We start from the raw sequence: 17,446 nt of genomic DNA, 5'->3' as shown, positions 1-17,446 counted from the left end.
TTCTCAAATAATCTCTCAGTACATCATTCATCACAGATTGAAAGGTGGATGGTGCATTAGTCAAGCCAAATGGCATTACTAAGAATTCATAGTGACCATTGTGAGTTCTGAAGGCAGTTTTGTTCACATCAGTGGGGTCCATTCTTATCTGGTGATAGCCAGACCTCAAATCTAATTTGGTGAAGATGGTGGAGCCATGGACCTCATCTAACAATTCATCGACAACAGGAATTGGATATTTGTCCTTGACTGTTGCTGCATTCAATGATCTATAGTCTACACACATTCTCCAAGTCCCATCTTTCTTCTTAACCAATAAAACTGGGGAGGAGAAAGGACTCACACTTGGCTTGATCACACCATTGTCAAGTAACTCTTGCACAATTTTCTCTATTTCCGATTTCTGGAAATAGGGATACCTGTAAGGCCTCACACTGATAGGAGGTGTGTTTGGTAACAATTCAATTTTGTGGTCTTGACTTCTAGCTGGTGGTAATGAAGTAGGGACAACAAAAATATCAGCATATTTGTTAATGAGTGCCTGTATCTGAGGATGTGGTGTCTCAATCGTCTGAGTCATCAGTTTCGGTTGTACTTGAATTAACATTGCTTCCCTTTCCTTCTTAAGCAGCTTGGTCATTGCTTTGCAGCTGATAACAGTAGCTTCAGTTGTAGTCTCCCCCTGTAACTGAACAACAGTATTGCCAATTGAAAATTTCATTATCATTGTTTCAAAGTTACACAGGATGTCTCCCAAGGACCTGAGCCAAGAAGCTCCTAGTACAACTTCACATCCAATGACTGGCAGTATATAGAAGTCATCCATAAACTTGAACAGCTGTATCTGCATCTCTACCTTTACTTCACCTTTGGTCTGCATTTTTGCCCTACTAGCTAGGATCACATTTAAGGGAGAGAATTTATGCACTTGCACTTTAGTACCTTTGAGTAGTTGAGGATGAATGAAGTTATGTGTAGCTCCAGAATCTATTAATATGTGAACCATTCTGTTGTTAAATACTCCCTTCAGTTGCATGGTAGCTGGCTGTGCCCACTCATCTCCCATAATTTGTAGCCGGATCAGTGGTTCATCAATGTCAACAATTGGGGGTACCTCCATTAACTGCTTCTCATCAGATTCCTCAATGAATTCTCCCTCATTGGGTACAATTTCCATGCTCATTAATTGTCCCCTCTTTCTGCAGTTGTGACCAGGTTTATAAGGTTCACTACAAAAATAGCATTGATTCTTAGCCCTCCTAGCCTCAAACTCAGCATCAGAGAGCTTAATTCGCACATTGTTGTTACCATTTGAAGGTCCGAAAGTGGACTGGGGAATTCTTGGGGTGGACATGGATTGGCCTGGTTTGAAGTTGGGCCTTGCATCAGCAATAGACCTAGTATAACCCCCAGTAGGTGGTTTATGGATGAAACTGCTTCTAGTATGATTTCTGTGGCCGTCAGACCTTGTTTCATAAACCCTTGCTAGTTCACATGCTTCATAAAGAATCCTAGGCTTCTGAGCCTGCACATCCACCCGGATCTCTTCTTTCAATCCTCCAATAAAGCAGGACAAAAGCACTTCAGGTGGGAAACCAGGTGCTCTTCTAGAGAGTTTAGTGAATTGTTCCATGTAGCTTTCAACAGTACCTGTTTGATTCATTCGAGCTAAGGCAGCTTGGTACTCAGACCGGTTGTAGCTACTAAACTCTCTCATTAGCAAATCAGCTAGCCCTTGCCATGTACTTTGAAACTCATGCCTAAACATGTACCATCTATCAGAAGCTTTGTTAGACAAGTGCATGGTAGCAATTGATAATTTCTTATCCTCAGGGATTTGGTGAAACTCAAAGTATTGGTCTACCTTGTTAAGCCACTCAACAGGATCTCCCCCACTAAACACACTGAACTCCAACCTCATCTACTTCATTGGAGGTAGATTTGGGTCAACATGACGTATAAACAAAGGGTTAGGGTACACTTGGTTGGGTGGATAGCCATAGTTGGGGGTAGCTGCCTGAAAGGGATGATATTGAGTGTGTGATGGATGGTGAGTGGAGGTAGTAGTGGCATAAGTGGGAGGGATGTACTGGTGTGATTGTGGTGGTGGTTTGGAATACAAAAATTGGGGTGCTGAGAGTGGCAAGGGTGGTTGAGCAGCTGATGAAGGAAAATTGATCATGGTAGTGTAATAAGGCCCGGAGTAAGTCATTGTAAAAGGGTCAAGACCTTGCATAGATTGACTGGCTCCCTGCATCATTCCAGGATAATATGGGCTAGAAAAATTGGGGCAATGTTGGGAGGTGCTCAGATGGTGAGACTGATGGTTAAAAATGTTACTAACAGAGTGACCAACAGAGCCCATTGAGCCACTAGTATTACTAATAGAGTGACCAACATCATTCATCATAGTCTTATTTCTGCTAGTACCATTCAGCACAGTGACATTCAGATCAGGAACAGTATTCACAATTGTAGCAATTATCCCACTAGTAGCTTGCAGGGATGAATTAATTTCCACACTAGCATTCAAAGCACCAGTGACCAAAAATTGAGAGGTGTTAATTTGAGAAACGAGACCCTCAGATCGAGCCACTCCAGAAGAACTCGAGGTAGTCACTGATGAAGATGGAGGGATCGGTGAAAGTAGAGATCCAAATCTCACAGATCCATCCGGGAGGGGAATAGCCGTGCTCCCGTGATTGACGAGCTCAGGGGAAGGAGGAGGGATGTGTTCCTTGACGATGGTTGTGAGCTGCTGCTTAAACTCATCCATCAACATGGATTTGAAATTGGCCAACAAAGTGGCCATGGCATCCTGTAAGGAGGCCTGCATTGCATCGAATCTGGAGCTGGTTTCCTCACGATATGCTTGCAGCTCACACTCAGAGGTGAACAAACTCGCCGGAGAGGTGTGGATCCTCAGAGACGTGTGGTGGGGAGGAGGGTTTGCCACCCCCCTTAAGTTTTCCCATGAACGTCCGGCTTTGATACCACTTGTTAGGGTGGAAGCCCTAACTGAAAGGAATTTGCAGGAAATCAAAAGCAAAGAAAGAAATAACACTAAATTGGATTCATGGATAAGGCTGAAGGTTACAGCAGTGGAGATTATATACTCCAGAAGAGGACACGTGTCGCTCATGTAGTGAGCAATATGGGATAAAACCCCAACGTGACTAATTAAGCATGAAAAGCTAATTAACATATAATAAGCTAATTAACTATAATTAACTAAAGTAACCACGTGTCGAACAAGAAGGCTAGTTTCCTAACAGTATTGGATTTTGGTTGAGGCAAATCTGAACAAGGCAGAGTGCAGTTGCTGTTTTGGTTGCCGACGAATTGGGAGCCTGTTTTGAGTCGCTGTCCCTCATTCTTTTATTTGTAGAATAGCAACGTGATGCCCACCAACTGTTCGATGAAAGGCCAAAGACAATCTCTGCAGAATTTGATTGAGCTTTGTCTTATTGACTTTTGCTTCTTCCCTTTCTCGATTGAACTTGTTCGCAACCCAGCTTTATATTTTACTTCACGCATCATACGAATTCATCTTTTGGCAACAAGCCACCGCTTCACTTATCATATCTTAAAGCAGGAGTCTAGTACATGCCATGATCATCTCCCTTATCAACAAGGAAACACGTAGCTATTGATGTAGTTTTTGTCATCATCCAATTTTGTTTTACTTGATTTTATGTAAAACGGCAGCAATTGCTTTCATATTTTTGTTGCTTCTGTCTCATGTGCCAATGCCATTTTGGAATAGTTTAAACACAAACACCCTTAGCCACTACGTGGCTTTACAGAGGATGATTTGTCCATGCTTTATTAATTGCTTTGCAACTTGGTCACCATCATTTTTGACGTAAAAAAAGTCACAGCACTATATTTATGAATTTGACTTGGTCTAGTGATTTGTGTGTCAAGACTTTTGGCTTATTTGTTGTGCTGGTGTGCAGGTATGTCAAGGGCTTTTGCGAAGCTCCAGTAGTTATCAATTGCTGTGCTTTTGTCAATTTCCGCAGTTGTCTTGATCACATTGATTTCATTTAATTGAAACCTTCATGTTCAAACCTTTAATTGAACTATCAATTTTGATTAGGGAGCACCCCACCACCAAGCTTTCATTGAATCTTCAAACTTGATTAGAAACCACCGCCAAGTTTTTTTTTTTTTTTTTCTCTTCTATGGCGGCATCTCATCAAGCTTTTAACTTTGTTGTTTTGTGCAATTGTTAAATAAGCTTTTGTTTTGTGCATGGCTTAATTAAACTTTCCTACCTGGCCTGCAACGCCACCATCACATTCATTCTTCTTTCTTTTCTTTTTTGCTTTGTGCCATATCGCATATTCTTCAAACTAGAGCTTGACAGCTTCTGGAATTGTTTTGTCGAACAATGTTCTTGAGAAGACACACTGCACCCCATTGCAACTTTAGGACCTTGACAATACACTTTTTTGTATACAAGTACAGAACAAGGACAACAGCTGCAGTGTCATAAATTGTCGAAATTCCAAAGCCTTGATTCCGAAGGTGAATCCTTCATTAATTTCTTTTAGTTTCTTTGCACCGCTTTTGTGTTATTTAAATTGGTGCTCTTGAAAAAGAAAATATGGAATTTGGGGCAGGCTATTTGGTTGTGGTGGTTGACAGAGGGTGAATTGGTGCTTTGTAAAGAAGATATGAAATTTGGGGTAGGCTGTTTGGCTACGACGGTTGACAGAGAGCAGGGATGGTTATGGCCTTTGGTTTCCTTTGTTGCCATTTAGCACCATCGTACTCCAGCAGCTTTGTATTTGCTTTGCTGCTGCTGAGAGCGAGTTCGGTGAAGCATCGTAGCTATGAAAGCTTTGGGAGACAGATCTAGATGACGCTACGGCACCCTAAGGCACGCCGTGCTGGAGCTCGACGACAATATTGGCACCCTAAGGCACGCCGTGTCGGAGCATATATGATATACCATAGGGTATCTGTCGCTGGAGGCCTGCATCATTTGAGGACAGCAAAGGAAAGGTGCAGATCGGTGAAAGGCTCACCTCCTCTTTCTTGCTTTCTTCCTCTCCTTGGCTGCTGTAACTCCGCTTCTTCACGCTCCTCCTCACGCTGCTATGCTCCTCACGTTCGTCCCTCCTTTTTTCTTTTCATGTAGTGCTTTTATCTTGCACCGATCATTAGTTTGGTTTGTATGAAACATAGAGTTTTAGAGTTCAACTTGGAGTGAACTACTTGGGAAACTTGTATTCCATGAAGACTACAACTCTTGTATTTTGTAATTGCTTTGTAATCTAGATTTTGACAAAACAAGAAGTCTGACGTCTTGTAAAAATCCAATAGACCAGCTTAATGACTCTTGTGCTTTTTCCTTTTGCTTAGAGTTTTAAAAGCTATCAACTTTGTCCATCCTTGTTTTCGTGAGAGGCTTTTAATTTTATTTAAATAAAGCACTCATATTTTCCTGATATGGATGGAATTTTTTCCGTTTCAACACACATAGATTCGTCCATTTCACTAGTTTGTCTAATGATGATGTTAGTTATTTAGAGGAGTCCTGCTATTATTTAGGATATTCTCTATGAAGATTTATGTAATGTACACCAGGGTCAAGGTTTATATCCCCCTGATGATTTATCTATCATCAATAAAGTTTGAAGATTGTTTCTTCCTTTCAAAAAAAAAAATGCAGTTTAAATTTTAACAAATAAAACATATGTGAATATATTGAAATAAGAATTGATACAGGATCTCTTAGTCTATAGTCAAATGCTAGCTATACCATTATTCTTAGAGCTCAATTCAAAGTTTCATCATTAGTTAGAATCCGAAGCGGCATATGGTACCCTTGTTGGGTTGAGATTCCACAATGTTTCTAGAGATTGAAATTTATATTGGCAGATAACCTATACTCATGGTTACCTGAGATCATTACTGACACTTCCAGAATTATTTGACAATTTTGGATGTTCATAATAACAATTTAATTTGCTTCGAATTTCAAACTAAAATAACTATAATGAAATTTCAGCTGTTTAAAACGCTCATATCTAAATGCTTATACATGTATGAATGCACAAATTATTTGAAAACTCCACCAGCGACGGAAAAATATGATATGTTGATGAGAAGAATAGTAGTGAAAGTAGTGTGACTATAGAGAATGAAGATTGAAGAATACAGACATGAACAATTAAAATGTAGCTTGTTATGCAAAAGATATTCATGTGAACGACAATTAACTGTACGAAAAGACATGTAGGACACTTCTTTATTTTAGATGTTTAACGATGCAAATTAATAAGGTTGTCAATTGATCGAATTCAAACTGTGTGAACATAATTGTTCTTTTATGATTGTAGCTCAAGTTGCTTGAAATCGGTTAGCAGTAATTAAATATTTACATGGCGACCAGGCATGCACTTTTGAGTTTGCTGAGAAAATTAAAACAAAACAATACACAATTTAATATTGAAATCAAATACAAATACGTCACTCAATCAAAATAACTTGAAAGATCAAAAGTTGAACAAAAATGAAAGCCACGCACACAAACATAGAAATGAGGACAAGTAGGGCTTGCCAGCTCTAGCATATCGAGTATAGTAGTGAGAGGTTTAGTTGTAGGCCTCAGGGTTGGCTAGAAGGTGGCTCTCGATGATCTTGAATAGACCAGCAGCTCTTTCTTTTCCAGCCTTGACATGCTCTTCCTTGATCCCCACGTCACCCTTTGTGTGGTAGTTACTGGTGCTCTTGATGACGGAGCCTCCATCGGAAGATGCTACCAACTTAGTCTCATAGGAGATCTTCTCGATTTTGTCAGATATAGCGTCTCCCTCAATCATGCTGTATTTGTAGACAAAGTTGTCTTTGTCAATTCCGTCAATTTGATGCTTCACATAGCTGTATTCACTTCCTTCACCGAGGTTGATCTTCTTGATGGTGCCAACTCCTCCATCACCTTCCAGAATCTCGGCACTCTTAACTGCTTGGGGAGCAATCTTGGGAATGAGGTTATCGGCGTCAAGGACAAAGGCCTTGAACAGCCTAGCTGGTGGGATGACAGAGGTGAACTCAGATTCGTAAGTGAAGACACCCATGATGACTTAAGTTAATGATTTGATGAAAGAAAGCTAGTAAAAAGCTCGTGGAAGAAGTGGAGATAATCGATATTGATCGAAGGTATTAGATGTGGGAAAGTATGAGCACTTGATGTGGTATTTATAACCTTTAGGAAGGAGAGTGTGGACATTTTTTTTTATTGTTCAATAGCTGTTGAATGTTGATTATTCCAGCAATGTGAAAATAAGGGATATAATTTTCAATTTAATACATCAATATTTTAGTCAAGTCATCCCAGTTTGAAGTTCTGGAAGTACAAATATACTAGTTGTTAAGTACGGACTGCCTCATGGCCGTCATGGGAACTGTGAAACTTAGACGTTAAAACCGACCCAGTACCCATTTGATTCAAGTGGTAAACTACATCTCAGTTTTTTTTAACCAACTGTTTGACCAAAGTAACAATTGGAGAGTTTCTTTCTTTCTTTCTTTTTGTTTTTTTGTTTTTTTTTTTTTTTTGGAGAGTTTCGATCTTTGAGATCCTACAAGTTGATTCAAAATGTGGTACTCGATTCTCTTGCAGAAGTAAAAGAAAGTGACACCAATTCCCACGTACAAGACTAGAGAATAATTAAGTAGCTTAGAGCAAGGAAAATAAATAAAAAATTTAAAAATGGCAGCCAGAATTATAACAAGATTATTATTCCTATTAGAAGCTTCATTCGAGACTTGAAAGCTCGAGTCCCTTTCAAAAATGGCAGCATCACTACCATTATTTGTCATTTAGAAAAGTAGAAAATATTAATTTTCATTGACATACACTTCGTTAATATATATATATATATATATATATATATATATATTAAGGGATCTGCTTTTTTTTTTTTTTTTGCCATTTTAAGGGATAGCTTATTAGACCCACTTTACGATCACATTTCAGCATAGCGGCTGTTCAGTTTTTAGGTCCTAATGTATTGATCATTCTGCAAATTTTTAGTCAATTGATGATAGTTAAGGTACCGAACTAGATTAAATCAATGGACGAACCGAATCTGTCCTACCTGAACTGTTCATGTTTATAATTGTAAATCAAAGTTATGAATGCCCTAACGATTATCATTTTGGCTGAAAGTTTGTAAGAGGTGATCTACTCATATATATCTAAAAATTGAACGGATGAGAGATGTGAATATGTGATCGAAAAGTGAGTCTAATAAATTATTCATTAAAATAGCCAAAAAAAATAAAAAATAAAATCCCTCACTAAAAAGGCCATGATATATATATATATATATATATATATATATATATCCTATCCAGAGCGGAGTTCCGCTTTGAATTTACGAAGTGAACTTCGAGTTTTTGGTCACTTTTAGGTCGCATATCCACATCTTGACCGTTCAGTTTTTAAGTACTAGTGTATAGATCATCTCTGCAAATTTTTAGCCAAATTGATGATCGTTAAGGTATCTAACTCGCTTAAACCAATCGACGAACTGAATCTGTCCAACCTGAACCGTACTAGCTTTAAGGCAGTTATCAATTCCTTAATGATAATCAATTTGGCTTAAAATTTACAGAGATGAACTGTACACTAGTACCTAAAAATTGAACAGTCGAGATGTGGATATGCGACCTAAAAGTGACCCAAAACTCAAAGTTCACTCCGTAATTTTAAAGTGGAACTCCGCACTGGATAGGATCTATATATATATATATATATATATATATATATATATATATATATATATATAGATATAGATATATCAGTGTTCTAAAACTCGGCCGCCCAACCCGCCTAGGCTCTGGGTAGTGGGTCTCCACCTTGAGTAATGACAAGTCGGTGGGATGGGCGGGGTGGGTTTTGGGCGGTCGCCTAGGTGGCTTAGGCGGGCAACTAGGCTGCCTAGGTAGGAGACTGGGCATCTAGGCGGTTTCTCATGTTGACAGCAGCGACTCGGTGGAATCCAAATTGAAAGAGTGTAAATTTTCGAAACCGACAGCAGCAACAAGAGACGCTCTGCTTCGTACTCAAGTTTTGCTCTTGTTGTTGTTCTGTGTCTAACTTGGTACATCAAGACTCTCTCTTTCTTACTCTTCTTTGTTTGCATTTGCAGAAGTGAAGAGGGGAACCAGACCCACAAGCGAAAGACACAAGCTTTTGTCAATTTTGGATCAGATTCAAGGAATTGAAGTTGAAGCTGGAAGTGGGTCTCGATCTGGGTCTCTAGGATTTGCTTTGAGCTTTTTGATTTGGGGATTCAAAGGTGCCATCTTTTTGGTGAGATTGTGCTTCTCTGATGGACCCAAACGTTGTACAGTCTTCGAGGGGATACAGAGTTCAAGCTCCATTGATTCTTACTGATCTCTGAGCACCCGTTTGCATTTTGGGTTTTTCTGATACCAGTTGAGAATTTAGAAAGCCATGGCGACCACGGTTTTACTTTTGAAACCTTCTAGGCTTTAGCTTTAATTATTCTTGCCATGTTAATTATTGTGAAAGGTAAGACACGTGCTTACAGATTGAGGATGAATAAGTAAATATTACGTGATCTTAAAAAAATTAAATTAAAACACACTCTAAGTCTGTATAAGTTTATGTATTCTTATATTATTTATGTAATTATATGATATAGAAATAAGACCGCCTAGGTGCTGCCTAGACGCCTGGGCACTCCTCCCCAACCCACCGCCCGACTAGCACCTAGCGATTTTTCGAACCTTGATATATATATATATATATATACAGATCCTATCCAGAGTGGAGCTCCGCTTTGAAATTAACGTGTGAAGTTCGAGTTTTGGGTCACTTTTCGGTCGTATATCCACATCTCGACCGTTCAGTTTTTAGGTACTAGTGTATAGATCATCTTTGCACTAAATGATGATCGTTAAGGCATTGATAATTGCCTTAAAGCTAGTACGGTTCAGGTTGACAGATTTAGTCTGTCCATTGGTTTAAGCGAGTTAGATACCTTAACGATCATCAATTTGGCTGAAAATTTGCAAAGATGATCTGTACACTAGTACCTAAAAACTGAACGGTCAAGATGTGGATATGTGACCGAAAAGTGACCCAAAACTCGAACTTCACACGTTAATATTCAAAGCAGAGCTCCGCTCTGGATAGGATCTGATATATATATATATATATATATATATATTACTTGTAAGGTATTTATATGACTACATAGTACAAACTTGCCTGAACTTTTTTTGTCATCAACAGACAGACTCTTCGTAGATGAATGCACTTTCCTTACATATTAAGAAAGTGACTCTAATACCTTCGTCGATGACACAAGTATCAAACCAAGTATTCGCAGATGAGTGTACCTTTACTTACATTAAGAAAGTGACTAATACCTTCGTCGATGACACTTGGTTCGAACTAGATGAATGTACTTTTCCTTTACTTACATTAAGAACGTGACACATGCACTACTACAGAATTGGATATAAGGAAACTGGAAAAGAGTCATCTAATACATTTAAGGACTCTTAAAAAAAGAGTCCTCTATCCAGCAGTCATTGTAAGTCATATACAAGGACACTGGAAAAGAGTCTTCTTTTCCCTACTAGGACACTTAAAATGTGTCCTTAAAAGTCCAAATCAGGTGTCCTTGTATCCAATAGAGGACACTTAAATTGTGTTATCATATCAGGAAAAATGTGTCCTCTTTACCTTACTAGGACACCTAAACCGTGTCCTTAATTAAAATACAAAGCAAGTGTCCTTGTATCTAATGGAGGACATATAAAATCTGTTCTCATATCAAGAAATTGTGTCCTCTTTGCCTTACCAGGATACCTAAACTGTGTCCTTAAAGTCCAAAGTAAGTGTCCTTGTATCCAATAGAGAACACATAAAATCTGTTCTCATATCAAGAAAGTGTGTCCTCTTTACCTTACTAAGACACATAAACCGGGTCCTTAAATGTTGAAAATCATTCAAAAAAAATATATATCGGAAGCATTCTAAAAAGTGCTAAAAGGAATATATTATTCACCAAAATACACTAATCCAATATGTATATAGACTAAGATCCGTTCTAAAGAGAACCAACTGCACAATGAAATTAGAAAGTGCCGTTACTACATTACTAACTTTCTCATTAGGTATGTTCTATCAACCTTGAACAGATCCAGAGTTGCATGAACTCCAATGATTTGTCCTTGCCAAAATAAGAACCTAACCAAAAAAGCCAATAAAGTCTTGTTCCAGCTTTTCCATCAACCCCAGTTTTGATAAAAAAAAAATGAAACATCAGGAGTTGATATATTATCTAACCAGCAATTGTAAACTTTGAACTCAAACAAGTCATTCTTCATGCATCCAGTGGATATCTAACATCCATTATGAGACAATAGTATATGCTAAAGGCAACAATTAAGTATCACATATAACATTATGTAATATTTTATGCAGGTAGCATGGATACTGACCCTATACAAGACTCCATATAATTCTGGTTTGCTTAACTGCAAACATAAATGGAAACAAAATTAATTCATGAAGCAGTGAAATGATCAAATAGAATAAATTGGTAGAGAAGAGTTTGAAAGGATGGGTCCTGAGTTCATACTTTCAAACAAAAAATAAGTGTAGTATCATGGTGTAACTAGCAAGTTGAGTAGCATGCTGATGCAGTTAAGAGATTTTTAATCCAAGAAGGAAAATATGCTTGAAACAAATTAAATGATAGTTAAGAAAACTTACGCTTTGATTGTAGAATAAAGAGTATATAGAGGCAAAGAAGGAAGGTGAGCTGCATCAGAACTAATATTGACAATTTCCCCTTTCTTCTTTCAATCACTTCCTAGATGCCATTGATACCTACATATAGTAAAAAGTCACATTAACATTGCTTCGGCTTCATGAAGCCCAGAAATCAAAGTAGAAAAACAACCAAAATAGTTCAACAAGTATATGAACAGACCACATCATGAATAACATACGAGATAACAACTCAAATGTAAACTAAACCAGGTTAGATTTCACATATTCCACTTGATCATCTCCGCAACATGAACAATGTCATTCTATCTTGATAATTCAAAGGGCAAACTCATCTTCTTTACATTTCTTTAATGATTCTCAAACAGCAGCAAGAAAAGGACCAACAAGAGAGGCATCAAAGAAACCATACTGGCACACCTTGTACTTGCATCTACTAAATAAGCTCGATCAGTAATGACCCTTGAAATGCAAAGCAAAAAAATATCAATTATTCGGTACTTGCAAACTACACAAACAACAAACTCCTCAGCAACCAAAAATTAAAAGCTAATATCAAGCCTGCAATTATTTCCATGTACTTGTGTTTTTATACGAAAGTGCCAAGGTGAAAAGCAAATTCGTATGGCTAAAATTAGAACCCAAAAAGACATACCGACATTAATCTTGGCAGTGGTCTTGGGTCAATTAAGGACTTCACAGTGCACCATAACATTCTAAAACCAAAATCAGTATTGACAATAAACATGTGATTCATGGTCTGCAATGGAAACAACCATATCTTCTGGCATCACATTTCTTTCATCCACAAAATGTCCCAAATTTAATAAAATAGAAGATGTTCAAATAGTACCTTGTGATAGTTGTCACCTCATGAAAGATGTTCAGATCTTCTGAAGACAAGAGACAAGTGACATGTGATAAGATGAAGGCATGGTTCTTGCTTGCAAAGTTGAAGGATTGATACATAATGTAATGCAAAAAACATAGCTATACAATCTTAGCAAATACATCCACAGATAACCAAAGTTGAAGGATTGACGAGATAAATAACTTTGCATCCATTTAATGTGAATAACCAACAAGGTCAATAAGGACTCAAGTACCTTCCCAAGTTGATCAAATCCATCTAACTGGTTAGGCAAATCCATGAGTGTTCGCTGGATTTCACAATCCGCACTGGTCCATTTGCTAAAATGTTGTCCACCAATAGCATCAATCTCTTCCATAAAAATGATACAGGGCTAGACATGAAGTCAAAAAACAAGGTATGCTTTTTAACAGTAATATGCAGAGAAAATGCTGAACAAATTTCAAGCCCAAACCTGGTGATCACAAGCATAACCAAACATTTCCCTTATCAATCTTGCACTTTCACCAATGAACTTATCAATAATGGCGCTTGATACAACCTAGGTTTACAGGTAATTGTATACATGAGCAAACACAAATAATAAGCAGACTGTTGCATAAAAAGTAAAATCTCAATATAAAAGCCACAGACACAAATAACTAACCTTTAGAAAGTTAGCATCTCTCTTGCTTGCAATTGCTTTGGCTAGCAATGTCTTCCGTGTACATTAACTAGATGACTTCAAGTACCACAGACTAGTTAATTGACACATCAGGGGACAGTGCTCCAGTCAAAGAGTTGCCTCGCAATCCACTGTAAAGTCAAATTCCAACCAAGAGAATCAGAAATATAGAGGACTTTTAACAAATACAGTAAAGTACCAACAAAACAAAGGATTGTAAATAATCTACTGAATCAAGAACACAAATCAAAGCAAGAGCAGCAATACATAGAAATTCATGAAATAATAATTGTTTCAGGTACTCACAGGTACTGCAAAACTTCATTCCAAGATATTAGCCTTGGTATCTCACCAGTGAACTGGTTCCGAGAAAGATCACTGCAAACATAACAGCATCAAAGCAGAAAAAATAAAACTCATCAGTCCCAAATAGAAAGGAATACCAATAGCCAAAAGTCAGTTCTCGGAGAGAGTTTTTAACATAAATATGAAATTCATGTGATTAAAACCAGGGGACTTACAGGGTTCTAAGGTTTGGAATTTGGGTAAGAGTTGTAGCGATAGGACTAGTCAACTGATTGTTCTTCAAATTCCTGCATTATCAAACCAAATTACACTTGTAAATATTCAAAGAATTTATGAGGCATGCATACTTCAAAAAGAAAATTTATGATTAAACAGTACTTACAAAACCTCAAGGTTCTTAAGCTTTGAAACCGAGAAGGGTATGTCTCCAGACGGATTATTGTAAGATAAATTCCTGCATTTCAACACAGAATTAGCAAAACCAAAATGAAAAACAAGTAAAAGGACGAACAAAGAAAGTCAACATGAAGGAGATGTCTTACAGATACATAAGAGAAGCACAGTTGCCAATCTCATCCGGGATTTGACCAGTTAGCTACTTAGCTCATCCCCTGCAAGTCTCTACGATTCGAAAATAAACAAAGAGTCATCACACCACTTCAGGACTATTACACTATGAACACAAAAATTTAAAAAAAAATTTAAAAGAAAAAAGAGAGAGTTTAAAATAGACATAAAACATACATGGATTCCAAGTTTCCCAGATCTCCAAGGGCTGGCGAAATCTCTTCGCCAAGATTCAAGCTGGACAAATTCCTAAAACAAACTAACCCATAAACACATAATTCTGTATAAAGTGAATTACTGTAGGAGATCATTAACAGTATTAATGCAGACAAATAACAGTTTTAGAGAGAGAGGGAAAGAGGAGTGAGAAACTCACGAGGCCACAGAGAAGCTGACATTATCACAGAAAATTCACAAGTAAAAACCATAAAACTTTTGGAAAACACATTGTAGCAATTCATTTCCTCTTGTTTCCAGAAAGTTGGGCTAAAAATACAACACTGGGTACATTCAAAAACGGAAACCCAAAAGTCCAAAAACAAATCACACCTCTCCATTTCTGGTTTGTTTCTAAAAATCCTAAACGTTTTGGTCTAAAAACACAAACTGGGCACATTCAAAAATGGAAGCCCAAAACCAAAAACAGAAACAAAAGAAGCATAGTATCACCCACCTTCACCGTTCAGTGACAAAGCAAGAGGAAAAAACAGAAACAGAGACAACCCAAACCAAAGACCAACATCCTTGTTCTTCCTCCATTTCAAAGCCACCCTCTCCTCCATCAACGGAGCCAAACAAATCATAGATCTGAAACCCATCAAAAGAAACCAACTTTATGCTCAAAGACCTGAGTTGGAATCATGGGTCTAATCCAAATCTCACAAAAATTACAATCTTGATGAATTTCAACACTCACCTTGATCATATCGATGGGTTGGATGATGCAGGTAGCGAGCATACCGGAGGCTCTGGCAGAGTTCCTAATCGCGTGCGCGACGCATAACTCGTTATTCGCATGGTCGCTAGGCGGGTGGTGCTGCGAGCCACGGGCAACATCGGTGCGATGAAGGTGCTGGAGCTCCTCAATGGCATCATGAAGGGGGTTGGAGGCGTTTAGGAACAGAGGCTAGGTTGGGGGTTTGGGGAGAGACGACGACAACGAACAAATTGGGCGTTTAGAGCTCCAATTTGTTTGACCAGGAGGAGATGCGCAGAGAGAGAGAGAGAGAGAGGCAGGTCGAGCAAAATTGTAGTGTGCGAATATGTGTGTGGGGGGAAACAAAAGTGGGAAGTTTAACTTTGGACGAAAAAATTTGGAGGGCCGGACAAATTATTGCTCCTGTTTTTTTTAAGTCGTCCTCATAGGGATATTAGGACACTTCGGAAAAAAAGTGTCCTTATATGGTGTCCTTGTAGCCCATAATTGTAGTAGTGATGGGTTCTTGTCCCTCTTGATCTGCAACAACATATTGTCCGTTGTAAGTGGTTGTTAAAATCAAGCGCAAGTTTGATGGTTTTATTGAGAGGTACAAAGCCCGTCTTGTTGCTAAGGGTTTTCATCAACAACTTGGTATTGACTTCGATGAGACTTATAGTCCTGTAGTCGGACATACCACCATCCAGACAGTTCTATCCTTAGCTGTCTCCTTTGGTTGGACCCTCCGTCAGCTGGATGTGAAGAATGCATTTCTTCACGGTGTTCTTGCTGAAACAGTTTTTATGACCTAACCTCCAGGCTTCGCCGATCCAGCTCGCCCTCATCATGTTTGTCGCCTCAACAAAGCAATATATGGTTTGAAGCAAGTTCCTTGTGCATGGTTTCAGAGGCTTAGTGGATTCCTACTTCAATTTGGTTTTCTTCAAAGTCAAGCTGGTCCATTTCTATTCATTTTTTGAACCAAATCTGCCATCATGTTGCTTTTACTATATTAGCTAGCTTCCCCTTTATTATGTAATTGCCTAGACTAAAGATCTAAATAGCTAACTCATTGTAATTGCTTAGACTAAGGATCTAAATAGCTGTAATTTAGTAACCCTTTGTGTATATAATACTTTCCTATCAATGAGAAGTATAGACATCAAATTCTATAAATCTTTTCAACAAAGGTTTTCATGAACATAAGTGAAACTAAAAAAGAGGATGATCAAGTTATGGTGAAGAAAGATAGAATGCAGGGTACTAATTAAAACTGAAAGTGAATTCAATCTGTTACAAGCAACGCGGTAACATCTATGCAAGTTTTTGAGATTGGGGTTCTGCAGCGGTGGTTATGAACATATGAAAAACGAAGCTACAATAATTGGTATTCTGTGTGTTTTCCATAAATGCTTAGCGCAAGCTGATGATTTTAAATGTGGTCACTAAAAGCTGAAAGAAAAAGGGTCCAGAAATAGTAGGCATTTTAAAGCTACTGTAATAATTCATTATATGATGGGTCTGCTTGATGTATTTCCAGGCCACAAAATGCATTTGTTTCGGTTGATTTATGTATCAGTATTATTTTAACTGAGCTAGCTAGGTTCATCAAAAATATAATATGAAAATTTGTTTATAAGAATGATATAGCAGCAAACATCTCATGATTACAAAGACCTTAACGATTCATATGTTTAGACCAGATCATAGTGTTTCTGTTTGTTTCCTTTCAAATAGCTTATGAAGTATAATCAATGGGAAGGAGCAAAGAGGATGACATTGTTCCATCAAACATAGTGAACAAACAGATAGAACACAAACAACAATCCGAATGAGGATAAAAATAGGCTGAAAACTTTGATTCTAGCATATAAATTGGAAACTGGAATGAGGGGTCTAGAATTTCATGAGTCAACTCCTTGTTAACAAATCATGCATATCTTTACTACTTAGAACCATAGTGGACTGCAGACCGATGTGCAATGCTAAAAATAAACTAAACTGACCTATACAGGGAGGGAAAAAGAAGTGCATCTATTCTTTCCCAACAACAAATTACCGATCCTGGTAAAGATAAATGGCAAGCAAATCTAATGAGGTTTTTCATTTGGCATGCAAGGGTATAAGTTAATATTCATTGTAAGTGCCTGCAGTCTTACCAATAGCAATAGTTATGTAGGATGTTGTCAAAATTATCACATTTGGTGCTGATATTGATCGATTTGTCCAGCTGAGTTAGTAGCGTATTCACCACCAAGCATGTTAATTTCCAGGTGCCATTTATAAAAGGAGCTGGTGTGAAACGAATCCAAAATATATATATATATATAT

At 37.9% G+C, this 17,446-nt stretch overlaps 1 protein-coding gene across 1 annotated transcript; it reads right to left on the bottom strand.

Annotated features, from left to right (window-relative positions):
* Positions 1-6,414: 6,414 nt before the first annotated feature.
* LOC112198010 (major strawberry allergen Fra a 1.08) lies at positions 6,415-7,188 on the bottom strand. The gene has a single exon (XM_024339005.2). The coding sequence runs from the start codon at positions 7,089-7,091 to the stop codon at positions 6,609-6,611; it is 483 nt and encodes a 160-aa protein (XP_024194773.1). The 5' UTR covers positions 7,092-7,188; the 3' UTR covers positions 6,415-6,608.
* Positions 7,189-17,446: the final 10,258 nt, after the last annotated feature.

Source organism: Rosa chinensis, chromosome 4 (genome assembly GCF_002994745.2).
Source record: "Rosa chinensis cultivar Old Blush chromosome 4, RchiOBHm-V2, whole genome shotgun sequence".
In the NCBI taxonomy this organism is placed as follows: domain Eukaryota; kingdom Viridiplantae; phylum Streptophyta; class Magnoliopsida; order Rosales; family Rosaceae; genus Rosa; species Rosa chinensis.
This window is presented reverse-complemented; position numbering and strand designations above follow the sequence as displayed.